Source organism: Bubalus kerabau, chromosome 2 (assembly GCF_029407905.1).
Source record: "Bubalus kerabau isolate K-KA32 ecotype Philippines breed swamp buffalo chromosome 2, PCC_UOA_SB_1v2, whole genome shotgun sequence".
NCBI lineage: Eukaryota > Metazoa > Chordata > Mammalia > Artiodactyla > Bovidae > Bubalus > Bubalus kerabau.
In genome coordinates, this window is record NC_073625.1 from 96,799,557 (window position 1) to 96,820,836 (window position 21,280).

The following is a 21,280-nucleotide window of genomic DNA, read 5'->3' on the forward strand; positions in this document are numbered from 1 at the left end:
AGAAATAATAGGTTATTAAGTATTATGCTTGATTTTTTAAAATAAACTCACTCATGAGAGATGTGATTTATAATATCGTCTCATAATCTAGCTTTTGAACATAATAAATAGTAAACTTACTGTAACCAGGAAAGTATATTTTGTTTTCCTTTATAATTTGCAATTTGACATCTTTCCCAACTTTGAAAATACAATTTATTAGTGAAAGAGAAACTTTAAATATAATCCATAAAATATGTCAAAATTCCATATAAAAATTTTCCACTTAGTACCCACTGACCACAGAAAATCAGAAAGATGCAGGCTTGAAATACTGGGTATTGGCTCTTTGTTTTGTAAAGCAAGACTCTTCTTCACAATATTTGCTCTACATGTTCAATGATACTTGGTAGGTTCATAATACATGGATCATAGCAAGATGCCTCTGATCTACTGAGGTCAGATTTTAAAAAGTTAGTAAATTATATACCATACATTTAGAAAGTACAACCAAAGATCTTTTCATTAGTGTTAACAATCTCAGCTCAGTTCAGTTCAGTCGCTCAGTTGTGTCCGACTCTTTGTAATCCCGTGAATTGCAGGACACCAGGCCTCCTTGTCCATCACCAACTCCCGGGGTTCACCCAAACTCATGTGCATCGAGTTGGTAATGCCATCCAGCCATCTCACCCTCTGTCGTCCCCTTCTCTTCCTGCCCCCAATCCCTCCCAGCATCAGGGTCTTTTCCGATGAGTCCAATTTTCGCATGAGGTGGCCAAAGTATTGGAGCTTCAGCCTCAGCAATAGTCCTTCCAATGAACACCCAGGACTGATCTCCTTCAGAATGGACTGGTTGGATCTCCTTGCAGTCCAAGGGACTCTCAAGAGTCTTCTCCAACACCACAGTTCAAAAGCATCAATTCTTCAGTGCTCAGCTTTCTTCACAGTCCAACTCTCACATCCCATACATGACCACTGGAAAAACCATAGCCTTGACTAGACAGACCTTTGTTGGCAAAGTAATATCTCTGCTTTTTAATATGCTATCTAGGTTGGTCATAACTTTCCTTCCAAGGAGTAAGAGTCTTTTAATTTCATGGCTGCAGTCACCATCTGCAGTGATTTTGGAACCCAAAGAAATAAACTCTGTCACTGTTTCCACTGTTTCCCCATCTATTTACCATGAAGTGATGGGATTGGATGCCATGACCGTAGTGTTTGAATGTTGAGCTTTAAGCCAACTTTTTGACTCTCCTCTTTCACTTTCATCAAGAGGCTCTTTATTTCCTCTTCACTTTCTGCCATAAGGATGGTGTTATCTGCATATCTGAGGTTATTGATATTTCTCCCGGCAATCTTGATTCCAGCTTGTGTTTTGTCCAGTCCAGTGTTTCTCATGATGTACTCTGTGTATAAGTTAGACAAGCAGGGTGACAATATACAGCCTTGATGTACTCCTTTCCTTATTTGGAACCAGCCTGTTTTTCCATGTCCAGTTCTAATTGTTGCTTCCTGACGTGCATACAGATTTCTCAGAGGCAGGTCAGGTGGTCTCGTATTCCCATCCCTTAAGAATTTTCCAGTTTGCTGTGATCCACACAGTCAAAGGCTTTGGTGTAGTCAATAAAGCAGCAGTAGATGTTTTTTTATGGGTAATAATATGACAAAATAACCCTAAAATCTCTGATAGGCCAATTCCATTAACAAGCAACGAGTAAAGTCTGCTAGATATATATGCTAAATTGAGGCAAAAAAATATACAATTTCCAATAACACCTCTAAATTCTCACAGGAGAAACTACATACTTAATATTGGGCATAAGTAGGCTCCCCAAAATTTCTTTTATTTAAGGGAAACAACTAATGACTGCAGATAAACACGGCAAGAACAAAGTTACACAGAAAAACTATTACTGTCATTTCCTACTGATAATCAACATTCAGAATAAGGAAAACAGGAAGATGAAGCATTAGCAATCTATTAATGAAAAATAAATACTAATTGTTTTATAAAGCTTTCTTTGCTTTTTTTTTTTTTTAAGTCACAATTTCTTCACCAGTAGAACATGGTTCTAAAGAACTGTAGAGTCAGTTCCAGGTCCAGTTCACTTGCTCAGTCATGCCTGATTCTTTGCGACCCCATGAACCACAGCATGCCAGGCCTCCCTGTGCCTCACCAACTCCCAGAGTTTACCCAAACTCATGTCCATTGAGTTGGTGATGCCATCCAACCATCTCATCTTCTGTCGTCCCCTTCTCCTTCTGCCCTCAATCTTTCCCAGCATCAGGGTCTTTTCAAATGAATCAGCTCTTTGCATCAGATGGCTTAAATATTGGAGTTTCAGCTTCAGCATCAGTCCTTCCAATGAACACCCAGGACTGATCTCCTTGGATGGAATTGTTGGATCTCCTTGCAGTCTAAAAGACTCTCAAGAGTCTTCTCCAACACCACAGTTCAAAAGCATCACTTCTTCGGCGCTCAGCTTTCTTTATAGTCCAACTCTCACATCCATACATGACTACTGGAAAAACCACAGCCTTGACTAGATGGACCTTTGTTGATAAGATAATGTCTCTGCTTTTAAATACGCTGTCTAGATTGGTCATAACTTTCCTTCCAAGGAGTAAGCGTCTTTTAATTTCATGGCTGCAATCACCATTCACAGTGATTGTGGAGCCCAGAAAAATAAAGTCAGCCACTATTTCCAGTTTCCCCATCTATTTGCCATGAAGTGATGGGACTGGATGCCATGATCTTCGTTTTCTGAATGTTGAGCTTTAAGCCAACTTTTTCACTCTCCTCTTTCACGTTCATCAAGAGGCTTTTTAGTTCCTCTTCACTTTCTGAGATACCGTACTCCTTTTCCTATTTGGAACCAGTCTGTTGTTCCATGTCCAGTTCTAACTGTTGCTTCCTAAGCTGCATACAGGTTTCTCAAGAAGCAGGTCAGGTGGTCTGGTATTCCCATCTCTTTCAGAATTTTCCACAGTTTATAGTGATCCACACAGTCAAAGGCTTTGGCATAGTCAATAAAGCAGACATAGGTGCTTTTCTGGAACTCTCTTGCTTTTTCCATGATCCAGTGGATGTTGACAATTTGGTCTCTGGTTCCTCTGCCTTTTCTAAAACCAGCTTGAACATCTGGAAGTTCATGGTTCATGTATTGCTGAAGCCTGGCTTGGAGAATTTTGAGCATTACTTTACTAGCATGTGAGATGAGTGCAATTGTGCGGTAGTTTGAGCATTCTTTGGCATTGCCTTTCTTTGGGATTGGAATGAAAACTGACATTTTCCAGTCCTGTGGCTACTGCTATGTTTTCCAAATTTGTTGGCATATTGAGTGCAGCACTCTCACAGCATCATCTTTCAGGATTTGAAATAGCTCAACTGGAATTCCATCACCTCCACTAGCTTGTTCATAGTGATGCTTTCTAAAGCCCATTTGACTTCACATTCCAGGATGTGTGGCTCTCGGTGAGTGATCACTCCGTTATTATCTGGGTCATGAATATCTTTTTTGTAGAGTTCTTCTGTGTATTCTTGCCACCTCTTCTTAATATCTTCTGCTTCTGTTAGGTCCATACCATTTCTGTCCTTTATCAAGCCCATCCTTGCATGACATGTTCCCTTGGTATCTCTAATTTTCTTGAAGAGATTTCTAGTCTTTCCTATTCTATTGTTTTCCTCTATTTCTTTGCACTGATAGTGGAGGAAGGCTTTCTTGTCTCTCCTTGCTATTCTTTGGAACTCTGCATTCAAATGAGTATATCTTTCCATTTCTCCTTTGCTTTTAAGTTCCCTTCTTTTCACAGCTATTTGTAAGGATTCTACCTTATTTGCAAGATAACAAGTTAGCCTATCACATCTGCATGGATGCTAGCAGAACATACAGGATTTGTGGGTCAGAGCGTCCGAGTCAACAGACTTTGCTACTCATAGGAAGCAGTGGTCAGCATACCAGCATTTTCTTGAACTTGCTCCTTGAGCTCTAATTTCCACCAGATGATGCAAAGAGCAGTGACACCTATTCACAAAGTGACTTTTGTAACTGAAGAGGAACCTAGGTTTTAGGGAGCCCAAATACTTCATAATGGTCACTAAGTATACTTGTCCCTGGATCTGCAGAGAAAACTATTTTTAAGTTACAAGGTTGTAAGCAATCATGCTCTTTGCTTCAGAAGGAGAAAACATCTCTCTTCGCCTATCAAGGCAGAACCATCCCACAGAGAAGGGAATACATGTGCAGAGGGACTAAGAATCAGGACCTTTTTGATTTCAGGAACACATTATTAAATAATTCATTAAGAAAACAATTCTTTCTCCAAATACAATATAAAGACTTCTGAGAACAAGAATATAAGTGACTTTAAAACAATTTTAATTAAATCAAACTGCAGGTGACTAAAACTAAGAGATGGAGAAATGTGAAGTCTGTTTTTTTTAAAAAAAAAGAAAAAAAACAGGGCCATGCACTGGAGAACTTTTTTAAATGATAGTTTAGAAATACAACTTTTGAAATGAATAATGATAGGTTTAATACTCAGAATTATTCATGAAACATTAATGGCCTCAGCAAACTTTTCTCATTTGGCAAAAAATGCCAAAAAAAAAAAAAAAAAAAAAAAAACCCTAAAAACAAAATACTTCTCAAGATGGAGAAGTAAAATAAGTAGCCAAAATCTGGATATAAACAGGTTTAACTTTAGAGGCCAAGGGGAGCTAAGTCGTGTCTGACTCTCTGCTATCCCATGGAGTATCCATGGAATTCTCCAGGCCAGAATACTGGAGTGGGTAGCCTTTCCCTTCTCCAGGGGATCTTCCCCAACCCAGGGATTGAACCTAAGTCTCTCGTACTGCAGGTGGATTCTTTATCAGCTGAGCTACCAGGCAAGCCCAAGGGGATCTCAGGAACTTCAAAATAAAGAAGTTGTTTTCAGACTCTTCCTCTTAGGGCTGCTAGATGTAATTCACCAGCAGTCATGGAATTAAAAGGAGGCCAGATCCATTAATCTAACCAACTGAGTGCATAGCAAAATCCACTGTGCCTATTCAGTGCAACGAGAGGAGCCTATTAAGACTCTGGTTATAAAGAAGACTTGCAGAATGTTAAAAAGAGAAAATAAATTGAGTTATAAATGCCTTGTCCCTACATCTGATGAAAACTTTTTAGGCTTTATCTAGTTCATTTGCAATACTATTATCTGGCTAATCTCCCTCTTTCTTTCCTTAAATCCTACCTTCCTTTAGCATCTATAATTCCACACTCCCCACACTTTAAGCCTACTTTTCTGGTGATGCCTCCACTTCCTTAAATTTCCCTGGTGCATAGGTAATTCATCAGAATTCTTTAAGAATCTGTCCTCTGCATTCTCCCTGGTCCCCTTTAACTAGTGAAATGGCTTCACACAGTTTTTAGACACAACAAACTCAAGTATCTGGAAACTAGGCAGATAATGTAAATAAGTAAAGAGGTCCAGGTAATGACTGCAATGAATTGGAGGAGGCATTGCAGCTCAGATGGTAAAGAATCTGCCTGCAATGCGGGAGACCTGGGTTTGATCCATGGGATGGGAAGATCCCCTGGAGAAGGGAATGGCAAGCCACTAGCAGTCTGGCTTGGAGAATTCCACGGACTGTATAGTCCATGGGGTCGCAAAGAGTCGGACATGACTGAGTGACTTTCACTTCTGTTCAACTCTTTGTGACCCTATGGACTCCTGCCAGTCTGTCCATTGAATTCTCCAGGCAAAAACTGGTGTGGTTTGCCATTGCCTTCTCCAGGGGATTTTCCTGACCCAGAGGATTGAACCGGGGTCTCCTGCATTGCAGGCAGGTTCTTTACCATCTGAGCCACCAGGGAAGCCCAACCAAGACATGGAAACAACCTAAATGTACATCAAAGGTTGAATGGATAAAGAAGATGTGGTATATTCACACAGTGGAATATTACTCAGCCATAGAAAAGAAGGAAATAATGCCATTTTGCAGCAACATGGATGGACCTAGAGATTATCATACTAAGCCAGAAAGACAAATAACATGCTATCACTGATATGTGGAATCTAAAGAACTGATGCAAATGAACTTATACAACAGAAACAGACCCACACACATAGAAAACAAACTTACAGTTACCAGATGGGAAAGGGGGGAGATAAATTAGGAGTCTGGGATTAACATGTATACATTATTATCTATAATTTAGATAAACACCAAGTATCTACTGCATAGCACAGAAAACTACACAATATTTCGTAATAACCTATAAGAGAAAGAATCTATAAATTCATATGTATGTATGTATGTATAACTGAATCACTGTGCTATACACTTGAAATACAACACTGTAAATCAACTATACTTCAATTAAAAAAAATACTTCAATTTAAAAAAGGTATAACTTTTGTCTATGGGAAAAAAAGAAGGCCAAAGAGGCAGAAACAAACAGAGCTTTCAAGGTACAGTCCAAGAGAGAGTGATAATTTTAAGTACTTTGGACCTTGAAGCAGGGGAATTTCTACAGTACCACCCCATATTTAGATTCCATGTTCACCAAAGAATGTTCTGGATATGATATGGCTCCACATATAATTTATCTGAAGTGATGAGAGCATTCCCATCTGCTTTATAGTAGCACTGATCATTGTAAATTAATCAAAGTATCATTCTGTATTATAGATCAGTTTGTAAGCTCAGTAACATATATCCAGTCTATAGACATACTCATGGTGAAACCTAATGAAACCATGTTTCAAGGTTAAGAACCAGAACTTAGTTCATGGTGACTTCACTGAAGCAAATGTCACTTACTGAGGAGTTCATAGTGAGGAAAAGAAGGTGAAAGAAAACAACAACAATAAAAATGCCATTCATGGAAACTTCAAGTTACTCTGCATTTTTTTTTGGAAAGACAGCAGACACCATGAAAATTTCATCCCCCTCAGAGCATTCTCCTCTGCCTCCTCCTTATTAACACATGTGCAACTCATACAGAACACCAGTTCCTCCATGGAGCCCAAGTAAACAATTCTGATCACTCTAGTAAACAATTCACTATTAGTGACATTTCTTAAGCACTTTTGTAATAGGACAGAACTGATTTTAAGTTATTTATCATCTTTGTATATACTGTATCCCCCAACTTGAAATACATACTGTTTAGAGGTAGAAAATTATAATTTCACATGTTATTTGCCTTTTCTATCTGGGATCCTCCTGCAATGAATTGAACAAAATAGCCCTGTCATTTTATTTTCCTTATGATTTAAAGACACTTGGCTGTTTTAAAATAGGCAACAATAGGAGGTGACAAAGTAACAGAAATATTAAATAGAAGCTCTTTAAGGGTTTTTTTTAATAATTCTTTTTTAAAAAGAACTAATATTTCAGTTTATTTTTTCTCCTTATAAGAGTTCTTCATTTCTATCATGCATTATTTAATTAAATATGACTAAGTTGCCTTTTCTTTGATTAGAGGGAAAACTGATCTAGTTAGTATGCTAAAAAATGTATTTTATGGCATATTTGTTTCTAATTAAAAGTGAAAAGAAAACACAGGAAACCAAAAGGTCCCTACAACTTCCTCAGGAAATCAAAGGTAGATGTAATGAACTGAATTTTAAACAGAGCATTTTTTTTTTCCACATGGTCAGCAGGACAGTTTCTTATACTCTACCCCACTTTTACATAGCATATACACAATTTTAGAAAACTTTTATTAACTTTTCCTGGATTTCTGCTTTTAGAGTTCTAGAGACCATGGCATCTCTGTCGTGTAAAGTTGAATATTAGTTTTATTATTTGTAGAATTAACAATAAATATATTCCTGGGACATTGAGCAAGATTAAAGGTTTAAACTGTTTAATTATTCTACAACACAGAGTACTTATTATGTGCCAGACACTGTCCTACCTGCCTGATAGGTATATTTTAGCTCTTTTAATCTTTGCAGTAACACAGTAGGTATTCTTGTTATTATCATCCACATTTTTCAGTATTATCATCTATATTTTATAGATGAAGAAACTGATACATGGAAAAACCAAGCAGCTTGTCCAAAGGGATAATGCTCACAAATGCTGCAGTCAGAATCTGAACATGGATGACCTAGCTGCAAGCTGTAACTAAGACACTGCCTCCAGAACAAGCAAGCACTGTCTGTCCATGTGCACGTGCTCACACACATGTCTCTACTCCACAACTCCTCAGAATTAAACCAATAACTCTTCCGAACGTCCCCAAATGAGACACCGTGTTGAACTACTCTGGGAACCGCAAACACCGATTAAATCAGCCTGATTTCACGGGGCTTATAATCTAGTGGGAAGATAACCAGACAAATGACTTCAAAGAAGCCAATGAAAAATAATACATATGGAGATGGCAAGAGCTTGTGGGAATTTAAGAACTAAAAGATCCAGTATAATAAGGGACAAAAATCAAGAGCAAGAGGAACACTGAGGGGTCAGTGAGAACTTTTATGTCAGAGATAAAATCTCCAAGTTGGGTGGAACCACATGTCTGAATCTCAACATCAAGAAGAAATGCTTAGCATGAAGAGCCTGGAAACTTCTACCTGACTTGCTTATTGGAAAAATGACTGCTACCCAGAGTCTAATCACATTAATGAATCTTTTCCTTAATTTTTTGAGCCTCATGCTGAAAGTTTCTGGGTCATAAACTACTAACCCAGAGGGTAAACATTCAGTCTGGTATTGGTCTGATTTAGCAGAATTTACTTCGAAACATTCACTCAATAATGCCACTCCTCTTTTTCTACATACTTCTACTATCTCCTGTCAATAGACTAAGAAAGCAAAAGCAGAACTCAACTATTAAAACATTCAATAACCTCACATAAAAATCTACCAACTAAGGACTTCCCCAAATCTAACAACTACAGAACTTCCCAACCAGTTTACCCTGACACATGATGTGTTACTGATCCCCTCGAGACTTTGATAGGCGGAACCTCTTGGCAGCTGTGCTTAGGTCTTGAGCAGAGAGGCCGGCCTTACCATGACTTCAAAAAGATTGAGAAGCACAGAAATGAAGCATTAGGCACATGATACCTCAAGATTTTTGTCTGCTGCCTGGTTTTTAGGCATGCATGCTAAATTTGCCTTTAGGATTTTCCTAAATTCCTTTGAACAATAACTTTTTCCCAATTTTAACTCCATCTGAATATTGTGTTCTTATTGACTTTTTCTTATTTCCCTTTTGGGGAAAATGTCACAATAATACTCCTTAAGTTAAAGTTGGTTTATGAAAATCATAATCTGTTTGGCTGTTTGTAGAACTAACCACTCAATAGTTCCATTTTATGAAACAATAATACATTCAGGTTTAAAGGCACTGCTGCTGCTGCTGCTGCTAAGTCACTTCAGTCATGTCCGACTCTGTGCGACCCCAGAAATGGCAGCCCACCAGGCTCCCCCGTCCCTGGGATTCTCCAGGCAAGAACACTGGACTGGGTTGCCATTTCCTTCTCCAATGCATGAAAGTGAAAAGTAAAAGTGAAGTTGCTCAGTTGTGTCCGACTCTTTGCGACCCCATGGACTGCAGCCTACCAGGCTCCTCCGTCCATGGGATTTTCCAGGCAAGAGTACTGGAGTGGGGTGCCATTGCCTTCTCCGTTAAAGGCACTAGTTAGGTCAAATGAAAGCATTGTCATATGCCCTCAATATGTAGATAAATAACAGGAATACTTCTGAATGAGAACCCAGTTATGCAAAAATGCAGACTAGTATTAGAGTATAAAAAAGATAAAAGGATTCAACCTTTTAAAATGCTACATCATTCATTCATCCATTAATTCAATAAAATACCATGGAACTATAAGGTGAAAACCCACAGAGAATACAAAGATGGTTTTTCCAATGATCTAATAAAAGAACCATAATTCTGATTACTATAGAAATATGTCTGTGTTCCAGAAGAAGCTTTAAGTTTAGCTCTCATCCCAAAAGTAAAAATCTTAAAGACAAATTAAGAAGCTTTTTCAAGTAAGCAAAGATAGGAGAAGACAAAGTTACAAGGGTTTTGGGTGGTAGGGAGCATGTTTCATCAGCATTTCAAGAATCCCCCAATTGATTTAGTAGTGATTTCACTCACACAGCAGTTGGACAGAAATTTCAGCCCCTTAATGTCTATGGTTGTAAATAAAGGGAAGTAAAGATGTCTCAAATGCATAATTCTCTGTGGTTTGAGGTACTGGCAAAACAAACTCCTCTCTCGAAAAACGTGAGCAATCTTTCCATTTTTCACTGGCCTTTTGACTAGCAAACAACTTTATAACTCACCAGAATTTTCAGTTTTCAAAAAGAAATACCACAAGCAATTCATCTGATAGATTTTCTTAAAATTTTAAGATAGTTTGTGTTGAAGGTTACCAACTGTTTGGATTAAGCTCAGAGTATTAATATATGAGCTGTAACTTCAAGAAGTCCTTAATTCTTACTTTCAGAACTCTGCAATCCCTTTCTGCTTTCTACTATTCACAAATATTTAATTAGTACACTCTTGGATGTTAGGCTAATTCAGAGGAGGATGAATATTTTCTTCTTTTAAGTCCTCATTTGTGAATGGATATAGGAGCATTACAAATAGCTAGATCTCTGGAATACAGAATGTCAGGGTTAAATGTAGAAATAGTATTATCTCCAGGAGTGCTTAAAAATAATTCAGAATACTTTTTATTTAAGAGGTGGGATAAAGGCTTTAATATTTTTGAAGTAAAAAAAATGTATATCTAATCAAATGTGCATTGCTCTGTATGTGCCCTAATCACAGAGCAGCTTACAGATAAACACAGCACTTCATGAAGAAAAATAAGGGAAACCTAACATTACAGTTAATTCATCAGTGTCAGAGGACTCAGAATGTTCACAGTCGTGTATTCCAACGTTTTATGTCATTTCATCAGCTAATGTATAAATACAGAAATTAACTACAAAAAGAACACAACAGTCTGAGTGTAAGCAATCACTTTTAACTCTAAGCTAGGGTTCTGCCTACACTCAAGACACGCTGTGAAAACGTGAACTCGCTCAGTCGTGTCCGACTCTTTGCGACCCCGTGGACTGTAGCCTGCCACAGGCTCCTCTGTCCATGGGATTCTCCAGGCAAGAATACTGGAGTGGGTTGTCATTTCCTTCTCCAGCAAGACACACTGAGGGACCCTTAAAAGGTTACTAAAGAAACCATCTGCCTCCTGATGCTCATGTCCTGATCATCGAGATTCCTGATAAAAGTTTTGCAAGTTTTATTTAAGTTATGCAGACTTCAGATATTTAATTCCTATTATTTACCAAGCTCACCTGAGCTTGTGTCTGGATAGAAAAAACCTAAAGGAAAATAAATACCTTTAGCTGTTTTGTGAGATAATGCAACTTCGTGATAGCATTATCCTCTTTTCTGTATCTTGCCTATACATGTTTACTTTCTGTGCAGTGACACAAAGAAAACCTGAATCCCAGGGATAAAGGCCTTTTCTCATTTCAATTTCAGATCTTCATCAAGTTTATGTTTCACCTCCTCTAGGAAGTAGTGTCTGATGGCTGCAATCCTGAAGCAACTGTTGCCCTCTCTGAATTGTCACAACAATTTATTTATGCCATTTTTTAAAGTATCTTTCCTTTTCTACCTTTTACTTTGTATATGTGTTTTATGTTCACTGAATTATAAAGTTATGAGCTTCTCGTGTATACTGTATCTTACATACCTCTGCTTCTTAGAGCAAACTATTTAATTCAATGAGTGCACATCAAATAAATACATATCATAATATCTACTTGGTAATAACAAAATTATTCGGTTACTAAGGTATATTTTTGGTGGCTAAACAGGAAAAAAAAAAAGCAATCAAAAAGTACTTATCGAAAACACTGAAGAACATTCTAGAAATACTCAGGGAAAATCTATACCATTTGGAACTGGAGACAGGTTTCCTCATTCTTCAAATATGGATCCAAATTATAAAATGATTTATACTTACTTGTCTCCAAAAAACTTTCTCCAGAATTCAGCAGCATCTGCTTTCGTGATACGAAAGTTATCTCCCTGGAACTGTCCATTGGGAAAGATTGCTTTGATTTCTGCCAACATGTGACTGAAGATAAGGGATAGTTTTGTGAGATTTCGTCTGTAGACACAAAGGGGGAAAAATGAAGAGAATAGTAAATACATAGGCACATAAGTTTCAATGGGAATATATATCATGAAAAATGAAATTAACCAACCTAGGTCAAATCAATAAAGCCCTTAAGAACAATGTTCATAGAAACTATACATTTAAATTCCTAACAGAGTTTTTATTAATCACCCATGTATTCCTTTAATATAAACATGAACAAGATAAATTACATGGATTTAATGGGAGAGATGGACACCTAGAAAACTCATAATCAAATATAAATGTTAATCAAAAATGAGTAACTATTTCTACATGGGGTAATAAGGAAAGTTGTGTCACTTAACGGAGAATCTAGGAAGATAAGCAGTTGTTCGACAGATGAAAGACTCAGAGTAGAAAGGGGGGGAAAGACAGGAGGGAAAAAAGAATTTTGAATAGTAGGAAGAGTGTATAGAGAAGTACAGAAGTGTGAAACAGAACTATTTGGATACTATCTAGGTTTAGCATGGCTAAAGAAGAGCAGAAGATGAGTGGAACAGATGGCTTGAGATGGGATGAGAAAGTTTAGATGGGACATGACAAAGAGCCATCTGAACCAATGAACAGATTTTGTCAAATACACTTGCCACTTCTATCTAAAAATCAGTTTCTGATGATAAGCCTCAGATATGTACACATTTTAGAAGCTCTCTAGGTAATTCCAAGGTAGTCCATAAAAAACTACTGTGATAAGGAATGGGGAGCCAAAGTGGACTAAAAGATTAAGGAAATGATCAAGTCTCTGTTTTAGAAAGAAAAAGTTATGGCATGGAAAAAATGGTTTAGAGTGAGGGAAATGTCGGTGTTGTCTCTTCTAACTTCCATGTTAAGTTCTGGGGGTTTTGACGTGATTTACAGCATGTTTCAAATCATGATTCATACTTTAATAGTATCATCTATATTCCTTCCAAGCTTTTCATAGGTTTACAACATATATTGTATTAGTCAGCCCCAAACTGTTACTGCAAATAGTAAGGAAGCAATTGAAAGATAAAATACAAAAGAACTTCTCAGTTTTCAGCTGACCTTGCCTCTTTATATTCCTGCTTATTCAGAATCCCCAGAACACAATAGGCACATACATAATATCTTTCCATTTTGAAGCTTTAGCTGCTTTTGTGTATGTGTTGAGGGGTCAAGGGCAGGTAGGAGGCAAGTAAATACAGAGGAAAAATAGAGAAAGCCATCAAATCTGCAATGCATATAATGCCATACAAAGTTTCAGAAGGACTTTGAAATTGAAAATTGTGGCTATCTGCCTCATTTTTACACATGTACCTGTATTTAATGACTCTCAAATAACAAACAAAAAGACACGCTACATACCAAAGAGATTATATAGTATGCACCTCTCGGTAGTTAATGAAAAGAAGCATGTATCCTATATAAGATGAACACAGAATAAATAAAAGTACTTGTGATAGAAAGTGGGAAAAGTAGGAAAGAAGAAAGCAATAAAGTAACTGACATCTCAAAAAGTTCATCTCTATTGAAAAACCACAAAGTCCCAATTTCCATATCCTTTATTATTTATGAGAAAGAAATTTATGAGGGTCAGAACTTGGGCCTTATTATAGTGCTTGATTGACAACAAGAAACAATCTGCAAAATCATTATGGTTGGGTGATGCAAAATGTTTCACCATCTTCTTAGGTTCACCCACACTTCCGTACAACTCAGCCTAATTCAAAAGTAAAACTCCCTTAATTAGTTGAATCTTTGTTCTTCTCATTTATGTCAACACATCCTCATTTAGATGATGGTTGATATAAGAGATTCTGTCTTAGGAAATGAAAAGCGAACTGATGAACTTTATCAAAGGAAAGAATTGTGGCCAATGCAGCCAATACAAACTGCAACTGTCTTTTGAAATTTGAGTTGAAGGAAAAACATAAAGTCACTTTTGAAAAGCTGCAACGAATTTATTTCCATAATTAGGCAAAAGAGTTAATTTTTGACCAAAACTTCCAATTGATACACACAAACAAAAAAGAAAAATCAGGATGGCTGTAATTAGGGTAAACCAACTGTTCCTTATTTTCTGAATTGGTTGCTCTCCATCCATCCCCTTGTTTCTTTGTTCTTTAATCATATCCAAATGTTTTTCATTTTTATTTGTTAGATCTAAAGCCTGAAGCACAATACCAGTGATTATCCATCTTGGATATTTGATCCACTGACTATGTAGGCACTAAGCTTTAAAACAGAAATAGCAATACTTTATAATCTTCAGTCTAGAAACCCTAGTATCACTACTACCTATACAACCAATCACTGTTAAATTATAAACTGTGTGTACAGTTCAATTTTCTTCTTCCTACAAGAAGATTACATTTCTATTTGACTTTTTGTACAAACTAAAGCAATGGAAAAATCTCTTTTGCCTTTAATCTTTAAAGAAATGGAAATTCAAGTTCTTAAAAACATGTTAATGCAAGTTTTCTGTTACCTTATTTTTCACATATACCAGAACATATATTTTCTAACTAATTTTTTTAAAAAATGCATATCATACATATGTAAATGATTATTCTTGAAATCCTTTATCTGAAAGATTGATTTACTGAGGTTGCAATCCACACAAAGAAATGAAAATAACTTACAGCTAATTCGGCTGATGTCATTTAAATTTACTGTCACAACAAATGAGTTTGTCTTTTATATGACTGTGTGGGAGTTTGTTTACTATATTTTGCTTTACATTATAAGCTTTAATTCCCCACTCCACTATGCACTTTTATATACCAATTTAAATATAAATAACTTCCAATTTTGAAACTGAAATCCAAGAATACAGTCACCTCTAATCATCTAGACACAGTGGGAACAAAGTCAACAACGACATACCTTCTTTGCAGATGAATTTTCTTTCCTATTAGGATATTTTTTCCATACCTTGCCAATTTTCCCTAAGCCCACTTGATTGCTGCTCATCCTATGACCAAAAGTGATGACTACTTAAAAAGGATTTGAAGCATCCTAATTGAGAATATGTATCTTTCTCACTAAACAACTAAGGAAATAATATTTATCTGACTGGATCTGGGCATCCGGTCCCATCATTTTACAGCAAACAGATGGGGAAAAATGGAAACTGTGACAGACTCTTATTTTCTTGGGCTCCAAAATCACTGTGGATGGTGACTACAGCCATGAAATTAAAAGATGCTTACTCACTGGAAGGAAAGTTATGACCAACCTAGACAGCATATTAAAAAGCAGAGACATTATTTTGCCAACAAAAGTCCATATAGTCAAAGCTATGGTTTTCCCAGTAGTCATGCACAAATGTGAAAGTTGGATCATAAAGAAGGCTGGGCATCAAAGAATTGATGCTTTTGAATTGTGGTATTGGAGAAGACTCTTGAGAGTCCCTTGGACTCCAAGGAGATCAAACCAGTCAGTCCTAAAGGAAATCAACCCTGAATATTCACTGAAGGACTGATGCTGGAGCTGAAGCTCCAACACTCTGGTCACCTGATGTGAAGAGCTGACTCATTGGTAAAGACCCTGATGCTGGAAAAGACTGAAGATAGGATGAGAAGGGGGCAACAGAGGATGAGATGGTTGGATGGCATCATCAACTCAATGGACATGAGTTTGAGCAAACTCTGGAAGACAGTGAAGGACAGGGAAGCCTGGCGTGCTGCAGTTTATGGGGTTGCAAAGAGTTGGACGTGACTGAGTGAGTGAACAACAACAAAAAAAGACTCAATAATCTTAAATATAACTTTACAAGAAATTCTGCAACACTGTGATTTTCAATATAAGAGATACTTTATTTTGACTAATTACTACTACATTAATCCCCCACTAACAATCACAAGTTAAGTCATTTTTTTCTGCCACCCCTACAGTGAAGTCACTCAGTTGTGTCCAACTCTTTGCAACCTGGTGGACTGTAGCCACCAGGCTCCTCCATCCATGGGAATTTCCAGGCAAGAATACTGAAGTGGGTTGCCATTTCCTTCTTCAGGAGATCTTCCCGACCCAGGGACTGAACCCAGGTCTCCCGCATTGTAGGCAGATGCTCTAATCTGAGCCACCAGGGAAATCCGTATAGTAGGAATCCCCAAGCCATTTTAAAAATTTGTTCGGTGTGAGATTTTGTTTTTAAGAAATAATTTTGAAATCAAGGTATTTTGATACACCAGGTAACCAAAAAGTAGCTTTTAGATGTCAACACTGGGTAAACCAGTAAATATGTTAATATATTAAAGAAGCCTTGAAGCAGCTGGAGGGAGAGAAGAAAAAAGACAAAGGAGAGGGCAGAGATGATACAGAAAACTATCTGCATTCGCAATCTTTGAAAAGGCTACAAATGAACTTACCTACAAAACAGAAATAGAGTTACAGATACAGAAAACAAATTTACGGCCACCAGAGGTAAGAAGGGGATAAACTGGAAGATTGTGATAGACATATACATATTATATGTATGTCTCACCTTTCATTTCCTCATCCTGGGAACAGAGACTATTATTAAGATGACTCCTGAGAGTCTGAAGTAAAACTGGATCTCATCCACTCCCCTGCCTAAATGTTTTAAAGTTTTCAACACAACTAAGAGGAATAAGAAGCAAATCTTTTTTTTTTTTTAATTCAAGTATAGTTGATTTACAATATTGTGTGTATAGCAAACTGATTCATTTATATGTTTTCTTTTCCATAGTCTTTTCCATTATGGTTTATTACAAGATACTGAATCTAGTTCCCTGTGCTATATAGTAGGATTGTGTTGTTCATCTATTTTATATAGGGCAGTTTGTCTCTGCTAATTCCAGACTCCGAGTTTATCCCTCTCCAACCCCCTTTCTCCTTTGATAACCATAAGTTTGTTTTCTATGTCTGTGAGTCTGTTTGTTTTTGTTGTTTTTGGTAAATAAGCTCATTTGTGCCATATTTTAGATTGCACATATAAGTGAAATCATATGATATTTGTTTTTCTACTTCTTACTTCACTTAATATGACAATTTCTAGGTCCATTCATGTTACTGCAAATGGCATTGTTTCATTCTTTTTTATGACTGAGTGATGGCTCCCCACTCCAGTACTCTTGCCTGGAAAATCCCATGGACAGAGGAGCCTGGTAGGCTACAGTCCATGGGGTCGCTAAGAGTCGGACACGACTAAGCGACTTCACTTTCACTTTTCACTTTCACTCACTGGAGAAGGAAATGGCAACCCACTCCAATGTTCTTGTCTGGGGAATCCCAGGGATTGGGGAGCCCAGCGGGCTGCCGTCTATGGGGTCACACAGAGTTGGACACGACTGAAGTGACTTAGCAGCAGCAGCAGCATTCCATTATGTCTATATACCAGATTTTTTTCATCCATTCATCTGTTGATGAACATTTAGGTTGCTTCCATGTCTTGGCTATTTTAAAAATAGTGCTGCAAGGAACACTGGGGTACATGTATCTTTTTGATTCATGGTTTTCTCTGGATATATGCCCAGCAGGAGAATTGCTGGATCATACGGCAACTCTATTTTTAGTTTAAGGAACCCCCTTAATGTTTTCCATAGTGACTGCATCAATTTACAAGGAATATGAAGCAATCTTAAAAGCCCAAATCCCAGAGTCTAACCCAAGACATAAGAGAAGTGTGAGCAGAAACTTTCTAACCTGAGACACAAGCAGTAGGGTAATTTTTCAAGCTGCTCCAGGTTACTTCATTGAACTGCTCACTTTAAAAGAATTTAGCAAACTATGTCAGTCCAAAATAGGTAACCAAGGAAGGTTTTATCCCTTTCATTAAAAGATAAATCATCCACCACTAACAAGGCTAGGGAGACCAAGCGCAAAATTGTGGTTGGGAAGGATGAACCCTGGGCATCCTTTGATCTCTGCAGTATAATCTCAAACATGTTGCCTACATAGGTCCAATAAGTGCAAGACACTATCCCACAAAATAAGGATGATGCTTTCAGGGTAAATGAATTTGCTTTATGACATAAAGAGTTTTAAATGGGCAATTTACAAATGTCTTACCTAAACACAACTAAAACATGAAATATTCCCATCACATTCAAATGTAACATCCTTTGACAAGTTCCTGGGAGACACCAAGAAGACATTCTGTCTAATTCTTCAGCTATCCTATATTAAAGAAACTGGCCTTGAACCGTACATACTGAGTGCATATCCTTACTCTGCTGGTAGTTGTGAACAAGTTGCTTAACCTCTCTCTTTGAATCAGCTTCCTTATCTCTAAAAATTTTAAATAAAAATGCCTGTCTTGTGAGGAGTATGTAAGGTATAAAGGTAAGACCCTAACGCATCTAGTAACTCTCAGTAAATAATCATTATTATTATTATTATTAATTCTACCTACCACCTCTGTTTAAAAGTATAAATATCCTAGTCTTTAATTTCCCCATATAATACTATTGTCATTTAAACTGATGGCTATCTCAATAAGGTAAAAATCATCATTCTCATATTAGGATCATCAATTGTCATGGTGGCTTCTTATAATTCCACGGCAAATAATGAAAGAGTATTTGACTAATCCATTCATTTATTCTGCATATCCTAAGTGTCTACTAGACTATGTCGTATACTCTTGATGAATTCATCAAGTATTCATATAGTTTTAATGAATTTAAGGGACTAAGAGATTGCCAAAGGTACAGAACAATGTGGTGGGAATAAAACTGAGATAGAACTAGAATAAAGGTAGTAATCAGTGAGAGAGACAGAGGAGTCTACAACTTTGGGGGTGATGGATGCAGTTCTGACCAGAATATAGCCCTGAAGTGGGTAGGAACAGTACAGTAAAGGTGAATTAGGAAGGAATTAGATAATTCCAAGGGTGAATAGGGTCTTTCATGTGGATTTTGAAATTTCCTACAACTATGACAGCAGTTTGCATGAAAAAAAATAACTACAATAAGCCTTATCTCAATACATTCAATAAAGCTTCCCATATAATCTTTTTTAAATGTCAGCTATTTTAACTTTGCAGCTATGCCAACATAGGATTATCTCTTTGATAATTTCAACAAATAATTTTATATGAAAAATTTATTATGAGAAACCACGACAGTATGATATGATCACTCATACTTTCATCTGGTTTAAAAGCGTAATAACATCTACTTCAAAAAAGAAAAACTTTTGTCTTTAGTGCTGGACTCCTTTTGATTAAACCTAAAGGGTAACAAGTACTTTTTTATGAAACCTTTTTTTTTTAAGAACTCTTAAAAATGTAGACCATTCTATTACATGAGACAGAAAAAGAAAAACATATCTATTCCTGCATTCCTATTTAACATAAAATACAATGAAATTTCTGTGAACTATGTGGAAAGCTGTCATTGACAATGACTCAAATAGAAGCAACCAGAAGCAATCATAGTAGAACTTCGTTGTGTATTTTGTTTTTTGTTTTTTGGCTAGGCTCTTTTTCAAAAGAAAAAGCAACATTGGAAGTTTAAACTATATTTTTATGTCCTGGGGTAATGTGATAAAAGAACAGTCTCGTCATCAAATAAACTTGGCCATGAAAAACAACTGAATTTTTAAATCTATTAATAGATTTATTTTTGTTCTTTTCTCAGATCACCATAAAAATTATAATGAAGTAGCAATCTGGATTATATCAATTAAGTCAGCACTTACTGTTTCTACTGAAAATTCTTAATTATTTTTACTTGCTACATTCCCTACACCACTATTTCTATTTTTTGTCACATTCACATTTCAGAGATAGCTTTTACCTTTACTCAGTAGGATAGAGTAACAGAATACTCTATTAGAATACAGTTTACATCTTTTCCACAATAATATTTTCTTCGAGGATTTCTCCTGTCCGTGGGACCAAGCTACCTTCCATCATTCTTCACACCACTTCTCTGTTTCCTCCTTGGGCATCTGAATGGCCTCCTGCCCTTTCTGATCCACACTTTGGATTAAGCCACCTCTTCCTCCTCACTGATTCAAAGTTCCTACGTCTCAGCTTTTTGCACTTTCGTCTGCCCCAGCTTTATGTTAAGCTAGTACGACCATGGTATCTTTTCCATCCCCCTTTCTGGAATGTCATCTAGCAGGCTATTAAATGCCACCACTTGGACTTTCCTGGTGGTCCGTGGTTAAGAATCTGTCTGTCAATGCAGAGGACATGGGTTCAGTCTCTGGTTTGAGAAAATTCCACATGCTGTGAGACAACTAAGCCAGTACACCCCAACAACTGAGCCCGAGTGCTTAACTACTGAAGTCCGTGTGCCCTGAAGCTCATGCTCTGCAACAAGAGAAGCCGCTGCAATGAGAGGCCCATGCACCGCAACCAGGGAAAGGCCATGCACAGCAACGTAGACCCAGTGCAGCCCATAAATTAAATAAAATGCCACCGCTTCACACCACCTGTCATAGGAGAAAGTTCTCTCTGAAAAGCGCCACAGTTATTTTATGTACATATTGCACTTCACCTCGATCAAAGCAAAAGTCTTTGTTGGAGAAGAAAGTCTTACTATACCTGTAACAGCTTCTTACAAATAATAGATACCCAATAAATGTTAACGCTAATGACCATTAAAATATTTAAAGAATAAATACATCAGAATTTCCTGACCTAAACAGATCAATAGCAGCAGTACAAAAAAACAATTTATAGAACACTACAGAGTGAAGCATCAACTTTACCAAAAGCTGCTGTAAGAGAGAATTAAAAATCCAGTGTTTGACACTAAGTGAGAAAAAGAAAAAAAACCTTAGTGAGTTCCACTATCTTTTCTCTCACTATCTTTTTCTCCTTTGTGAATAACAAAATATAACAACAGCAAGCAAAAGGAAATTAATGTGAAGTTTCCAGAATCCCAAGTAAACTGATCACATTTGTCATACTTTCTGAGGAAGTATAAACACAGTTTCCCATCACATTACCTGTTCCCTGACAGTTACTTCCTCCTTTGGCTCTGGAGTTTCCTCCTTGATACCTTTGTCCCATTTCAACCCAGCTCCCCAGAAATGGAACAAGCGAAAAACAAATGAGCCACAGAGCAGAGAGAGAGCTCATCTCTTTGCTGGTGCTCAGGTTGTGCATTACTGACAAGAAAACTACAAACCTGACATTTATTTCATCTTTTCCCCAGGGTTAAAATTATCTTTATTCAAATGGTTGAGG

The 21,280-nt window shown here is 37.1% G+C and overlaps 1 protein-coding gene across 15 annotated transcripts in view; it reads right to left on the minus strand.

Moving 5' to 3' along the window:
- Positions 1 to 21,280, minus strand: part of CBLB (Cbl proto-oncogene B) — a 225,981-nt gene that overhangs the window by 118,716 nt on the left and 85,985 nt on the right. For all 15 annotated transcript variants that reach the window (XM_055568035.1, XM_055568032.1, XM_055568033.1 and 12 more), the window contains one exon: positions 11,977 to 12,123. In XM_055568035.1, the coding sequence (XP_055424010.1) occupies positions 11,977 to 12,123 (147 nt within the window). The remainder of the gene's footprint in view (positions 1 to 11,976; positions 12,124 to 21,280) is intronic.